The 14,694-nt window shown below is 38.2% G+C and overlaps 4 protein-coding genes and 1 pseudogene across 4 annotated transcripts; 4 read left to right on the plus strand and 1 right to left on the minus strand.

Moving 5' to 3' along the window:
- Positions 1–54: 54 nt before the first annotated feature.
- On the plus strand, positions 55–4,078 carry LOC103516064 (rab3 GTPase-activating protein regulatory subunit-like). Its single transcript, XM_026828571.1, has 6 exons — positions 55–89; positions 278–601; positions 1,309–1,629; positions 1,928–2,342; positions 2,552–3,038; positions 3,552–4,078. The coding sequence occupies exons 1-6, from the start codon at positions 55–57 to the stop codon at positions 4,061–4,063; spliced, it is 2,094 nt and encodes a 697-aa protein (XP_026684372.1). The 3' UTR covers positions 4,064–4,078.
- Positions 4,079–6,263: 2,185 nt separating this feature from the next.
- LOC103516058 (vacuolar protein-sorting-associated protein 25) lies at positions 6,264–9,640 on the minus strand. Its single transcript, XM_008481009.3, has 5 exons — positions 9,317–9,640; positions 8,939–9,084; positions 8,521–8,608; positions 6,926–7,047; positions 6,264–6,719 (listed from the first exon to the last, which is right to left on the minus strand). Exons 1-5 carry the CDS (start codon positions 9,364–9,366, stop codon positions 6,607–6,609), a joined length of 519 nt encoding a protein of 172 aa, XP_008479231.1. The 5' UTR covers positions 9,367–9,640; the 3' UTR covers positions 6,264–6,606.
- On the plus strand, positions 8,311–8,485 carry LOC113470269 (annotated as a pseudogene).
- A 238-nt stretch (positions 9,641–9,878) lies between the features above and the next one.
- LOC103516059 (26S proteasome non-ATPase regulatory subunit 10-like) lies at positions 9,879–12,342 on the plus strand. The gene is made up of 6 exons (XM_008481010.3): positions 9,879–10,048; positions 10,167–10,297; positions 10,624–10,722; positions 10,899–11,045; positions 11,389–11,561; positions 11,987–12,342. The coding sequence occupies exons 2-6, from the start codon at positions 10,178–10,180 to the stop codon at positions 12,177–12,179; spliced, it is 732 nt and encodes a 243-aa protein (XP_008479232.1). The 5' UTR covers positions 9,879–10,048; positions 10,167–10,177; the 3' UTR covers positions 12,180–12,342.
- A 7-nt stretch (positions 12,343–12,349) lies between these two features.
- LOC103516060 (inositol-pentakisphosphate 2-kinase) lies at positions 12,350–14,584 on the plus strand. Its single transcript, XM_008481011.3, has one exon. It carries the CDS (start codon positions 12,384–12,386, stop codon positions 13,833–13,835), a length of 1,452 nt encoding a protein of 483 aa, XP_008479233.1. The 5' UTR covers positions 12,350–12,383; the 3' UTR covers positions 13,836–14,584.
- The last annotated feature ends 110 nt before the right edge of the window (positions 14,585–14,694 follow it).

The following is a 14,694-nucleotide window of genomic DNA, read 5'->3' on the forward strand; positions in this document are numbered from 1 at the left end:
TTGAAGTATTTAACGTGTTTTCTGAGAATTAAGTTACTTTTTTATGTACATATTATGTCGGCCACCGAGTTAGCAACCTCCGTGGCCGAGTGGGTATCGTACTAGGCTTGCACTCCGGATGTCCCGGGTTCGATTGTCGGCGGGGTCGAAGTTTTTTCGGATCTGTGCTTGGAGTTCAGATCTTATTTATACTGTGAGGGAGTTTTTAGTCTGTTCTACTTTACATTTAAAGTATTTAATTCTAATATTTGTAGGATCTAAAGCCACCGTACCTCAGGAAGAGGCTGCCAGCATTGAGCCCGCTGAAGATATGGGCTGTAGATTTGGACTGTCTTATTTATACCGTGAGGGAGTTTTTAGTCTATTCTACTTTATATTTAAAGTATTTAATTCTGATATTTGTAGGATCTAAAGCCACCGTACCTCAGGAAGAGGCTGCCAGCATTGAGCCCGCTGAAGATATGGGCTGTAGATTTGGACTGTGTGACTCCTGGAGACAAGGTATAGATGTGGTGCTGTCTCCACTGAGGTCTACGTGTGTTGTGACCGATTTCCTGGGCAGAATGTCTCTCCTAGACACCACATCGGGGGTTGCTGTTAGGTAAGAAAAGAACAGAACACACTTTTTTTTACTAGGAAAATGGTGAGCTGTTTCCCCCAATAATCAGAAGTTAATAAAAGTATTAGATTAAGCCAGCCTTGTTAGCTTGTTTGGTAGCGCGTCTTCCTTGTAAGCGCTCTACCGCGGGTTCGATTCAAGCTCCGGGGCGGATTTTATCCTGAACGGATAATGTTTGTTCTCGGAACGGCTGACTTTCTCCTATCCTATCTTCCTTCTCTCTTTGATTTGGGGACGATAAGACCTTGGCAGTTACATTGGTTAACCAAAATTAGCCTATTAAACATCTTTAAAAAAAAAAAAAAAAAAAAAAAAATAAACAATGTTTCCCCCAATAATCAGAAGTTAATAAAAGTATTAGATTAAGCCAGCCTTGTTAGCTTGTTTGGTAGCGCGTCTTCCTTGTAAGCGCTCTACCGCGGGTTCGATTCAAGCTCCGGGGCGGATTTTATCCTGAACGGATAATGTTTGTTCTCGGAACGGCTGACTTTCTCCTATCCTATCTTCCTTCTCTCTTTGATTTGGGGACGATAAGACCTTGGCAGTTACATTGGTTAACCAAAATTAGCCTATTAAACATCTTTAAAAAAAAAAAAAAAAAAAAAAAAAAGTTAGCACACTTGGCTTAAAAAAGTCAAGATAGAGTAATTTTCTAGCTTGAGTCTCAGCAAATTAATTCCGTATTTCAGGCAATGGAAAGGTTACCGGGACGCCCAGACTGGCTGGATTACAGTGGAGGAGGATTCATCTCGTAGTAAATCACTCAGGCGGTCTGCCCTCTTCCTTGTAGTGTATGCGCCCAAGCGAAGCCTCATCGAAGTGTGGGCCATGCAGCAAGGGCCCAAGGTGGCCTCGTTTAGTTTACCGCAGGCCGGAAGGTTGCTGTACACCAGTCATGGCCTTATGGGACAGGCAGGGCCGACTAAACCGAAAGGCCATGCCCCTGTGCTGTTCCTGGGGGATAATGGAGTCCTTATGGAGATTGATGTGCCGTTCCATTGCATTCTTACGTGAGTGATGAATAAAAAAAATCGTTTTAATAGGACTAACGAGTCCCTTTGCTGCAGCAGTTAGATATACTATTATAGTATTATTGTGGACAAATTTCTTGTTAATAATTCCTTCTCGGTTGGGATTTATAGCCTGCTACTATGAAGAAGAGGAAGGAAGAAGAAAAAGTAAAAATTGGAAGATCCCCAGTGAGCCTTTTTCTTGAAGACATTTCTGACGTTTTAACTGTTCAAAGTTCGTGGATTTGAAATGGAAATTCGTGAGATATTTATCCCATTTCCCTCCTTTTTTTTCCAGCGAGAAAAACAGCATGCGGGCGCGGGACCTTCATCTGCTCAAGAAGTTGCGATGTGCGATCCGAGATCACGTCAACTCTGACGAGAAACTACTCGAGGAAGTAAATGAGGTGGGGTCCAAACTCTGCACATTGGTCATCATCCGCGAGGCGCTCGGCTATTTGATTAACGCGTCGCACATCACGCCTGTTGTTCTGGGAAGTTTCCTCGCCCGTGTGAAAGACACGCTGACTAATGTGAATGCTGAGGGAGGGGAAGAGGATTCCAATGGAGGGGGAGAGGAGAAGGAGGACGTGATAAGGAATGTGGATATGTTGCAGAGTGTGACCCGATTCTACGAGTATATTAGCGGGATACATGATGTGCCCCCGGATTATACGTGTGTTGTGGATTCGGGAGATGCCTGTGAGCTAGAGGTGAGTACGAATCAGACAGGGAGGTCTGCTCCGTAAGCATTTACGTGGTATGAGATGAAAATACAGAAAAAGCTTTAAACTCTATTTCATGTTAATATAGGTCGAGCGGCGCTGCGGTTCGAACTCTTGACGTTCACTCTCCTCCCGGCACGCTTGATTGAAAGCTCTATCATTTTAATTTCGTTCCTAACTCATGTTTGTTCTTCCAGGATCTCTCCAAGAAACTATCCATATCCAAGAAGGAGTTGACAAGGATATCCCAACTGATAACATCCTCCGTTCCAAGCGAAACCAAGAAAACTCCAAACAAAAAGAGCGTCAAGTTTTCTGCCAACTTTATTGAATATGTTCAGATCTTCAAAATACTCGAAACCCAAGAAACAAAGAAGGATCAGAAGGTCAAGGAAAACAAACGAGACAGTCCTGATAAAATCAAGCGAGATGGTAAAATCCACATTGATCCGAGTTGTAGTCGTGATACGCTGACCTCAGTGAGTAGTGTGATGTTCCAAGGCGCTGTGTACGGTTCCTGCTCCCTCACTGATTTCATGGAGCATTGTAAAAGTTCAATGATAGGGGCGGAAGATCTGATAAGGTTGGCTATTCTGTATTGGTCGAACAAGGAGCATGGGTCTAATATCTACAAGGAAATGATTCACTTCAGCAATGTACTTAAGTGTATTTGCATTATGAAAGGTAAGTGCACAGGATGTATTTATTGTCCTGATTAATTTAACTTCCTAGGGTACTCTAGTCTAGCCTATATAAAGGGTTGGGAGATATCTGTGAATAGAGAACTCCTAACTTTGAGATTTTATAGGGCTTGAATAGCTTATGAACCGTTGAATAGGTCTAGCCTTTATAAAGGGTTGGGAGATATCTGTGAATAGAGAACTCCTAACTTTGAGATTTTATAGGGCTTGAATAGCTTATGAACCGTTGAATAGGTATACCAAAAGAACTAAAGCGAAATATTAGTGCAATTTTTGTTGAGTCCAAGGCCAGTCAGTCACTATCAGGTAGCCCTTACAGGAATACCTTATCAGGTCCGCCTGTCAGGTCTACCTGTTACTTGATGAGCACACACACCAGCAGGTAGACCTGACAGGCGGACCTGAACAGGTGTTCTTGTCAGATCTACCTGATAGTGGGTGGCTGGCCTAAGATTCGAACCCAGAACATTCTAACTTCGGTACTTTCCTTTCCCAGAGACCTGTGACGAAGCCTGGTGGCAGAGTCTGCGAACTCAACTGTCCGAGTGTTCCAATCCGCTGTCCGCTATGACCGGGGCTCTCATCTGTAGGGGCGTGGCCATCCAGTGGGAGAAAAAACTCGACCAATCAGAATCCGAGGATGACATCGACTGGGACACATACGACCAGGCTTCGTGTCAATGGAGCCTTCTGATTGGTCAACTGGAAGACATATCTCTTCTGGACCGGAGCACCACGAGTTGCATCGTTCTAGACGAGCGATACGCCTTACCCTGTGAGCAGCCCAGGGTTACTTTGGAGTATGTGTTGAAACAGGGACGTGGGTGTGTGACGGAGCTTGTGGCTAGGTGGTTGTGCTCGTGTGGTTTCAAGCCGGAGTATGTGGTGGATAGACAGGACGTGGAGTTTACCAGCGGACATAATGCCAGCTCCCCCAACAAGAAGAATAGAATCACGGGAGTTGCGGAAGGTAAATTACATTTTATTATTCAATTTTCCAATATTTAACTCTATTTAAGATGCCGACCCTCTTTAAGTAACGCCGACCCTATTTTTAGGTAAAGGCTAGGCAATAAACAATGAAAACATCCCTAAGGTAAGTCTAACTTGTAAAGGTATGTCCTCTCTACTCGATAACTAGGTAATTTAATTTAACAGTTGAACATTGTTGTTTGTTTGTGTCGTTTCAAAACCCATTAAAAAATAAAGTTACAATCTGTCATAGTAGGTATTAGTTAGTGGGGAATATTTAATCCCTGGAGTAATATGTGAATTACGTTCTTCTGCAGATACTTTGCACCTATTAAGTTATCACCTCAATTAGCTAATGATTAAAAGATTACCATCGGTCCTGTTAGACGACTTTTTTTCTGAAAGCAAAATTAAAATTAGACCCTTTGATCTTTGATATCAAGTTATGGGCTTTTTCAGACTTCAAATTCGTTACCAGGGGGAACAGGAAGATCCTTTGCAAGATTGATCTTAACTTAAGCATAATTTTATTTCAAATGTATTCTTGTTTTAGATAACCCCACTGGTATCAGAGACGGCACTCTTGGGTTCTCAACTTCTGCTTATACTTGGTCTAAGAATGAAACTTGTTCTTCAAAGTACCAAAAATACACAGCTGAAAAATACGCTGTCCTGTCTTAGTCCTTCTATCATATCTTGGCTCGATAGTTTGGTAAGTCATTTAGCATTTTTTATTTCGATGTATTTTTTTTTTCTTGATTATTCCTCGCATTTTCCACTGTTCGCAGCTCAGTTTAGCCACATTTATATTTAAATGTGGCTCCAAACGGTAATGGTACCTCTTGAGAGCTGAAGAACTTGAGATAGGCACCATCAAACATGGTTCTTAACGAGCGATGGGTGCCAAGGTGAACATGTTTCTTCATATTTTACTGGTAATTAGTACCAGCTCCTATGGCTTAGTCTGCACTCGCCTTGCACGCGGGAGACCCGAGTTCGAATCCTGTAGAGGTATCAAGTTCGTCACTATGGTTTGAATTGAACGTTTTGAAACCCATTATTAGACATGTGTACCTAATTTAACTCTTTTTTCCACTGTGGTTTGAACGTTTCGGTACCCATTATTGGATATGTTCCTAATTTAACTCTCTCTCTTTTAGAAATCTGCTGAAGACATGAAAATCGAGAGTACAAAAGTGAGCTGCATGGCTGAACTATCCCAGACGATTGTCAATCTGTTACCCGAAGATCATCAGGACCGACACATGGCCACTTTACTGGCAGAATGTTTACCACAACTAGTTCACAATGATACCGCTAGGTGACACAACATTAGCGCTAGGTCTGAGTAAGAAGATTGGATATTCAAATCAAGTGTGTAGCCAGTAGCCACCTTGGTTAGGTTGGAGGGTAGCGCGTTTGCCTTGTAAGCGCTAGGATGCTCCAAATTTTCGGAGTCCAGCCCAGAGTAAAGGAGCAAATATGAGGCTCGAGGGGGGGGGGGGCTCCCCCTCAAATACGGTCCTGTTGTATAGAGGCGTATCTTTTAGAGAAATCAAATTCAAGTGGAGAAATATTTCAATTTTAAATAAGTTATATTTAAATATAGCAAAATAAACGTTTCAACAATTTGTTGTGGGTAAGAAGCGCTGGCATGATGTACTACCAAGATTATGCAATACACATTTGTAGCAGAACATCATGATGTCTCGGCAGCACCAGGGAAGGGAATCCCACAAAGCTCCACAAACTAATTCTGACGTCATACTTCGATCTTTTTACTCCTCAAAAACGGTACGATTTTTCTGCTCCCGGAGTGAGAATTTCTTCGTGGAGTGGGCCTGTGTCTCGACATCACAATCATCACTCGGCATCACACAGCCTAAGAAATAACTACTTCACAAAAAGCAGAGAACTAATAATGACTCAACAGAAGTAGTAATTAGTTGAAGAGGAAACGTATTAAAGCTTGATAAATTGAATTTTCGTATTAAATTCTTTTTACAGTTATAGGAGTTATACTTCTAATCAAAAGAAACTAATTCGTTTCCATTTTTTATTCAATTTGTTCAATTTCTTTCAATTATGAAATATGCATTTTTCCTTAATTTTTAAAGATCATTTTAAATTTGTAGGTGCCTTGTATTATTGATGCTATTTTTTTTTTTTTTTTTTTTTTTTTTTTTTTTCCAAGTATTTAGGCAATCTAGGGGGGTTTCTTTTTTTCGTTTGGGGATATTTTTTATTATTCAAGTATGTAGGCAATCTAGGTAGGTTTCATTGTTGCGCTTAGAGATATATTTTAGAAAAAAAAATATGTGATATTTTTTACAGAGCATGTTTTTTGAATGATTATTGATTATAATTTAAAAAATTTACAACATTTCATGTTAACTTACTAACATTATTTTATTCCTATGAAGTAGCAATATACATTATACTTAATTATATTGGTACTTTTATAGTACTCACATTTTATTCTGAACTTGTGTTCCTTATTTCATGTCAGACTTTCTGGATTGCAAATATGGTTCAAGCAGAATAGGTAAGTATCCAAGTGAGGATAGATAAGTAATTGATTAGAAAAACTTGACTCCTGAGGTATCTTCTGTCAGGATGAGTTCAGCTTTTTCATCTTTCTGTAGTCGTTCCAGAATTTTGATCACAATTTCTTCACTGAGCCCTGTGAACTCTGTAACCAAGGGGGAAAAAATCATTAACCATTGATTGGTCCTACTTTGACAGACTAGATGACAAAAAGAGAAGGTGCAGTGACTAAAATGTAAAAATCAAGTAAACTTCTCAGTTCAACTTTTCTATTTTGAAATTTGAAGACCATCTATTTCATGGGGGATGTCAGACTTCATTCCCTCTCTTCTGATCAAGCATTGTTTTTACCTTTATCAGGTGTGTTGACAAGTTCATACAGTGTACATACAGAATTGATAAGGCCATTTTCTTGGGCATGTTGATAAAATATGTCTGCCCATTCTGCAAGGGTGTGCCAATAAATGTACCACCTGTGAAAAGAAGAACAGTATGAGTACAATAGGAGGGGGAGGGATCATAGCTCATAGGTACACCTGAACACCCTATAGAAATTCGAATAATAAAAGTGACCAACCTCAGTGGTGTAGTGGTTAGTGCGGTGGACTTTGGATCTGGAGGTTGGTGGTTCAAGTCCAAGTCAAGCCATAAAATTTAGTGTAGTGCACAAAGCAGGGAATGACATTTGTGACAAGCATTTATGCTTAACACAATTGAAATTCCTTAGATTAATAAGAGTGAGAAAAAAAGTGAACTCTGTTGGGAGGGTAGGTACCTCCAATATAGAAGCCTATTTTACATGCATTAGGAAATAATGAAATATTTAACCTTTTGCGTACAGAATCAATTTCACCAGAATCGCTCTTACGGTAGGATTCATGTCCTACATGAACCTCAAGCGTTGTTGTTACAGTCAGACGTAAACAAAACATTTCTTTCAAATACGGTAGGATTCATGTGAGACATGAAACCTCCGAAAAGCGACTTGTGGTAGGCTTCATGTCACACATGAAATTGTTCCCTCGCTTTTAATTTATTTTCTTTTTTTTCCTAGTTGAGATAGAAACATCTGTTTTTTTTATCTTCTTCGGAAATCTTCGGACTATAATTCCGAATGCTTTGGAATCATAATAAACAAACACCGGCTTTTCAGTCTGCATTTGAAAGGAGCAAAAGATACACAAGTTCCTAGGCACGTCCTACCGTAACGCCTCCTATCTGTAAAAATCAAGCCGACCGTAGCGAGTAAATCTGTAGCTTCATGCTGGACATGAATCCTACCGTATCGCCAGATTCAAGTTATATTTCTCCTACCATAATGGCGGAACCATGATTTCATGTGACACATGAATCTGTCCGCAAAAGGTTAAAATGTACAAACCTCTGTTGATGTTGTACAGAGAAATAGGAGATGCAGTAGTCACAGAAGATTTAAAGCCAGCAATTTAGCTACGTTTGACACACAATAATGGTTATGAAGTCATTTGATACATCTTTTCCCCAACAGGACATTGGAGGTTAAGCAACATGTCAATATCTGGATCATGGTCAATATCTGGACGGGAGGGCGGGGACTAGTTGACACATTTTCACAACCATCCCTCATATAATATCTGGAAGCTCATCTTTCTACCCTCAGGCGATTTCATCTGCCTCTACTTCGTGGTGTCTTTCAGACGATTAGTGTGAGCTTTACCTTGCTCAGGTGAGTTGATTAGTTTTACCTACTCGAGGTTATCGCTTCTCGGCCTTTTGGCTAAGATCAAAGTGTAGTATCTGTTCTTATCAGCTTAATATCTGATACGCGCCTCAACGAGGTGCCAGTATATTAAACTGATTTTTGGAAAATGACGGAGTGCTAGGGGCTTGCTCCACCTCTGTCGCGGGTTGACCCGGTATTGACCAATTTTGATGTTCTCATTTGTTTTGCTACACATTATACTCACCTAATTTTTGTTTTGTCAATAGGTTCTGCATTTCCATTTTTATACAACACTTCTAGAACAGCATTGATTCCTTCAGGTGACAGTTTTCCTGAAGAAAATTTTGTTAGGGAAATATTTGTAGATGGTAATACAATAAATCTAGGCATTTGGGAAAAAATATTTAGGTTAGACTGACAAGAGTAAACTATTAAGTAATGAGACTAAACTTTTAAGTAAAGCAATAACAAATTCTATTTTAGTGTTTGAGGATACTAATAACAATGACTTGCAATTACCAAAGTGGGCTTAAGTCTTGAATAATTAAATGGATAATCACACAAGTACTATTTTAGACATGGACCATTCTTTAAGGACCTGATAAATATGCAAATACTACTTAGGGATAGCTAATATTTTTATTAGTGTGCATAAAGGATACTTGAAATAGCAGGATTGAAAAACAGGGCTGTATTGTCAGCTTCTTGAATATCTATGATACAAGTCTTGGTTTTCTTGTGGTACTCCAGAACTAAATCCCTCCATGCTTCTAGCTGCTTTTTCCTTGTCTCCTCATTTGGTTGTAATCTGCAAATAGGAAATAAATACTTACTAACCAATCAAATTGAAGTCTGAAGGCCTGTTTTCATAGAATGTGATATCAATGTTTTGTATTGATGGAGTATGGACCCCCATCTTGTAGGAAAGGGTAAGGTGAGATAAATGGTTTCCTAATCAATGATTAGGTATTTGATTTGGGTGTCCTATGTAAATATACAGAATCACTACACAGTACACACCCACCTTAATTTTTACTTACGTGAAAAAAGGTGGGAAGTTGTACTGCCATGGCCACTGTACATCAGACATTATGGAAACTGCTGGGTCACAAGTATTCTCTGAAGTGTCTGACTCATTTATTTTATTTCTTTAGCCTTATAAGTTGTGAGTTCAAGCCATTTAAGTATCTTAGGGTCTATGAAAATACTCTGCTTCTACTGAATGTTGAAAGGTTTTTCTCAAGGTTTAGGAACTATAAAATAAATAGATTTTTAGGGGAAAATAAAACACTTGTCTGAAACTAACACCCGTTGAAAAGTTCATTAAGTTATAAGTTCAGCAAAAAGTTTAACCAAAAATAAAAAGTAAAAATTTGAAACTATTGTAAATTCAAAAATTTCGCGCCTATGATGAACACAGCCTTCTTTTTCGTTGCCGTCACCCGATTTGTTTTGCCGTCCGATAGCTATGGCGGGAGTTTAAACTGAATTTTCAAATTTCATCTTCGTGAGTTGCAAAAAAATAACAGGGAAAGATTACCTACTCTACTTTGGAAAATTGGAAATCAAAAAGAAACTAAAGAAAGGTTTTCAGATATCTATCAATAACAGGGAAAGATTACCTACTCTACTTTGGAAAATTGGAAATCAAAAAGAAACTAAAGAAAGGTTTTCAGATATCTATCCACATTGTATTTCTCAACAGCGAGAAGAAAATTATTATCCAGGAGATCAAATCAAGTTTTCATGTCACAGTTTGGATTCATTTCTTGGTAAGTTGTTTGTTACTTACAAATGAACTATTGATATACAGACTCCTACCATTAATGAATGTGATTGCACCTTATCACCTGCCTTCACCTGCCTTTTATCTCTTCTTTTCTTTTGTAGATGCTTTCAAAATGTATGGACAAATAACTGCAGGAGACTTGACAATATTTGATCAGGCACACACTGGGAACTTGTATTATATTCAACAAGAAGTTCAGAAAAACCCAAGTGTGATCACTAAAGAAGATTCAGTACGTAAGCATCACCTATCACCATTTTAGATAGTTAGCTGAGAACCATCAGTATGGCTATGTAGTTGAGAGCACTAACTCCTGTAGGAGTTGTTGGGTGTGAAATTCAAACTTTGAATCATGGTCAAAGTGTCAAAGCAGAAACTATCTAAACTTTTTTTTTTGTCATTGCTGGATAGGTATGGCTATTTATATTTAGAACTATCAAGTTAATATTATTATAACCAGTTATTAAGTTTCAATACTGCAAAGTGTAACCAATCTAGGGCTATGGTATCAGGGCACAGTTTTTTTTTTTTTTAATTACATTTTCTTATTGTTCACAGAATGAACGCCTGCTAATTCACTGGGCTGCTTTGAGTGGTAGAGAAGATGTTGTGGATTTTTTGTTGAAAAACAAATCACCAGTTGATCCTAAAGATGATGTAAGTATGAAATCATTGCAATGTATTTCAGGTATTTCAGATTGCAAAATATAAAGGATACATGTCAGCATTGTCAGCTCAATATTCTCATATACTTCCAAATCAGTTCTTAATTTGGTTGTTTTCCCTTACTTGTTAGTTCCTTCTCTACAAATTACATGCTTTATAACTTACAGACAAACAGGACTCCACTGATATTGGCAGCAGCTGCTGGGAAATTGGAGATTGTCAGACTGTTGATTTCAAACGGAGCTGATGTCAATGCAAAGGCTGATGGTGGCCATTCTGCTCTTCAATATGCTTGCTCCAAAGGCTGGAAAGAGGTAAGACTTGGCAATAATACACTCTTAAAATCTTGAATGCTGCTAATGACACTTTACTGATTTCCAAACCATATAGATTTTTTTTTTAAGTGATCCAAGGAATAATTTTAGTAAGATTTAGTGGTAAGTCTTGGGGTTGAATTCATAGTAATGAGAAAGTGCCTTATATACAAACATATATTTCTTATAACAAATAAATAAATAAGCTGCCAGCCTGTGACTGGTTGATCAATACAGTATTAACAAGCATTCCTTTGGAAATCCAACAACTATGACAAATTAGACAACCATGGATTCAATTTTAATAATTATATTGGTCAACATGAAACACTGAAACATTCAGATTGCAGAACTGTTGATTCACAATCACGCCAACGTCAATATTCAAGACGTAAGAGGTGCAACCCCACTGCATCGTGCTGCAAGTCAAGGTATCACCCCAGTAGTGAAGTTGCTGCTCACTCAGAGGTTGGACATTGATGTTAATATTACGGACGCCTACGGAAACACGCCACTGTAAGTTTGATTCCTTGTTTCAGATTGGTAAATATTATGGTCATTGAGAATTTTTTTTTTAGGAGAAAGCCATAACTTGGAATTTCTTCTTTTAAAAAAATCTTTGCCTAGATTCCAAGAAGATCTTATCCCCTCCTGTTGTATGTTCTATGGAATCTATGATTAGTCAAGGTGAATACAACAATGAAGGAAAAACACATAGTTTGCCAGCCTAGTTTTTTATAGCTTGGAGGTTGGACAGCAGTGCACCTGCCTTGCAAACGCTAGGTCGTGGTGCAGTTTCAATTCCTTACTGGGGTTTATCCTAAACAGATAAGGTTCGTTCACGAAACGGCTGGATTTCTCCTATCCTGTTATTCATTTCCATTGTTACAATTTCCTCTATCAAACCTAAAAAAAAAAAAAATTGTCAATTTTTGTTTCAGACACTACGCATGCGAAGAGAAACGACTGACAGACGCGAAGCTCTTGGTTCGATGCGGGGCTCGGCTTGATATACAGAATAAAGAAAAGAAAACGCCCCTCGACCTACTGCCGCTTCCTCACTTGGCTCAAGCTTTGACAGAAATAGAGCCAATAGTGGGAGATCTCCCTGAAGATTGGTATGATGACTTTTGAAATCATCGTCCCCGTGAGATAGCCATGAACATTTTTGTACTTACATATTCATTCATTTTTACTTTTCTTATCCTATAAGAAAGAAAGTAATGTTTTTATCTTAATCTCTTTAATTTGGGTCGTGTACTGTACTTTTTGAAAAAAGAAAGTAATAAAGTCTCCATAAATAAATTTGTTTGAAACTCACTAGTTTAAGTTTACAACATGGAAAGCTTAGGTATGGACGTTACTGAATGTAACATAGACGAGACCAATTGGTATTATAAAGGCGAGGGAAACGCTAACGTTGTTATTGCTCTTAGAAATGAACACAAAGTTCTCAGGATACGCAAGGTGGATAAAAACGAAAGTAGAGATCCAGAAGATAGAAGGGACTTGGACAGTATTCTGTATTACGAGAAAATTATTCTACCATTGTTCACTCGAAAGTATTTCAAGCTGCCACAGTTGGGAAAAATCAACCAAGAGCATGTGAATATTTTGAATGGGAAATTGAGAAATGTACGACCGGAATCTCGGCAGAATAAAATAATTACCCCCGGATATGTGACGGTATTTGAAGACTTAACTTTGCTGCCTAAAAATTTAGTGAAGTTGAATGAGACTTCCAATAACGATGTTGGAAAGGGTGAACAAACGAGAAGCCTGATATCTGAAAGCAATCCTGTATTCTGTATAGAAATCAAACCAAAACAGGGTTGGCTTGCCCCCTCGGACAGAAAGTATCGGAAATGTCCATTCTGTTTAAATCAATACTTGAAGCTGTATGAGAATTCCGTGTCAAGTCTTAGTGATTATTGTCCTCTGGATTTGTTCAGTGGAGACAAAACTCGCATGCTGAAGGCTATCAAGTCATTACTACGCACACCGCAAAACAATGTGCGAATCTTTCAAAATGGCAACTTGAAATTTGGAGATACTTGTTCTACGAGTGTTGACGAGGTTTTGAAAACTTTTCACAATTCTTCAGTTGGGGGAATTCAGCAATCTGAAAGTCAGAAAGAAGATAACTTTTGTACTTTGATTTTAAACATGTTAACTCGGAATATTATTGGGGACCAGAATGATAGCTTTCCTTGTAATCTTTCGAGCGAGCAGAACTACATGGGACTTGAAGATCATCAACAAACCCTTACCATTACCACCATATCAAGTAGAATTCCCACTGATTCAATACGTAAACTAAATGGACTGCTTGATTTAAAAACAACTCCGTGCAACTTTTCATCTCAAATATTGTCTTTGAACTCCATAGTAGACAAAATATTAAAGATACAAACTTTGGATACGTATGGGGCAGACTATGTTTTTGAGTACTATAAACAACTGCGTGAAGATCTTGGTGATGAAAAAGACACTAAATATGGAAGTTCAAAATTAATCAAAGAGTTCCCTCGCGTCCTTGATCCTGTTGAATGTTATCTGTTATCAACCATGGCCAAAGACTGCTCTATACTAATATCGTTTCAAAAAGTTTGCAAAATCACCAATCTAGATGACTTGGTTCCTATAGCAGAGGATATGTTTGGGAATAAGTATGTGTTTCAAATCAATGTGGCTGATGTAGATGCTAAACCTATACACTGTATTGATAAACATTATAAGCGAGATAGTAAAATTGTGCAAGCTGCATTGAATTTATTGGACAAGAATTGAAAAGTGGAGGCATTCATTTCAGTAGTAATATCAATGCACGGGCACTGATTTTATTATCCTTCGTAAATCATCCAATGAAATAAATCAAATAGAAACTCGTATTCTAATAATAATTAGGTAATATTGTATTTTCTGTTTATTTTGAACTTTTCGATATGTACATAAGGTATACAGAATAAACAAAACAAAAGTTAATCTAGGTAGGTGCTATTGTACTAAATATAAATAAGTGCTAGAGCTAGACATTTACGAACAGAGTTCTTCAATCTATAAATAAAGAATTTCTTTCACATGGGATACAATAGGAAATTGGCATGTTCTGCCAGATTTTTAATGGAAGATAATCCATCCCATTTATTTAACTCGAACTTAACTCTAATAAGAATATGAGGAAAGAAAATGAAGATTCATATGTACAAAGAAAGAAATACTAAGGGAATGTTTTCAATAGGTTTAGGGATGGGTGCCAGCCTAGTTAGCTTGGAAGGCAGCCCGCCTGCCTTGTAAACGCTAGGTCGCGTGTTCAATCCCCGGGACGAACGAACTTTATCCTAAACGGATTTTAGAAAGGCTGGCTTTCTCCTGTCCTATACTTACTTCTCCCTTCAATTTCGGGTTTATAAGACCCCGTTGTTAAAGTTCTCTCTACCAAACCATCAGAAATCGAAGAAGGGTAGAAGATTTTAAATTAAGTCTATTAATTATAATTAATACACAAAAGTCTGCGAATAAAAAATAAATAAATTTTATACATTCTTAAAATTATATAAAAAAGGAAACATCAAACGAGACATCACACAAAAACTAAATAGGTAGAGGAACACTGGACAAGTTATCTATTGTTACCTAGCAAAAAAGA

The sequence above is a fragment of the Diaphorina citri genome, unplaced genomic scaffold, assembly GCF_000475195.1.
Source record: "Diaphorina citri unplaced genomic scaffold, Diaci psyllid genome assembly version 1.1 scaffold1475, whole genome shotgun sequence".
NCBI lineage: Eukaryota > Metazoa > Arthropoda > Insecta > Hemiptera > Psyllidae > Diaphorina > Diaphorina citri.

Coding starts and splice junctions, on each gene's coding strand:
- LOC103516059 (XM_008481010.3), top strand. CDS start 10,178: ATGTATGGACAAATAACTGCAGGAGACTTGACAATATTTGATCAGGCA. Junction 11,046..11,388: donor GCTCCAAAGGCTGGAAAGAG/GTAAGACTTGGC, acceptor TGAAACATTCAG/ATTGCAGAACTGTTGATTCA. Junction 11,562..11,986: donor GCCTACGGAAACACGCCACT/GTAAGTTTGATT, acceptor TTTTTGTTTCAG/ACACTACGCATGCGAAGAGA.
- LOC103516064 (XM_026828571.1), top strand. CDS start 55: ATGTCGGCCACCGAGTTAGCAACCTCCGTGGCCGA. Junction 602..1,308: donor ACATCGGGGGTTGCTGTTAG/GTAAGAAAAGAA, acceptor TCCGTATTTCAG/GCAATGGAAAGGTTACCGGG. Junction 2,343..2,551: donor GAGATGCCTGTGAGCTAGAG/GTGAGTACGAAT, acceptor TTGTTCTTCCAG/GATCTCTCCAAGAAACTATC.
- LOC103516058 (XM_008481009.3), bottom strand. CDS start 9,366: ATGTCTGATGTACAGTGGCCATGGCAGTACAACTTCCCACCTTTTTTC. Junction 9,085..9,316: donor AACTTCCCACCTTTTTTCAC/GTAAGTAAAAAT, acceptor TCCTATTTGCAG/ATTACAACCAAATGAGGAGA. Junction 6,720..6,925: donor TGTCAACACACCTGATAAAG/GTAAAAACAATG, acceptor CCTTGGTTACAG/AGTTCACAGGGCTCAGTGAA.
- LOC103516060 (XM_008481011.3), top strand. CDS start 12,384: ATGGAAAGCTTAGGTATGGACGTTACTGAATGTAACATAGACGAGACC.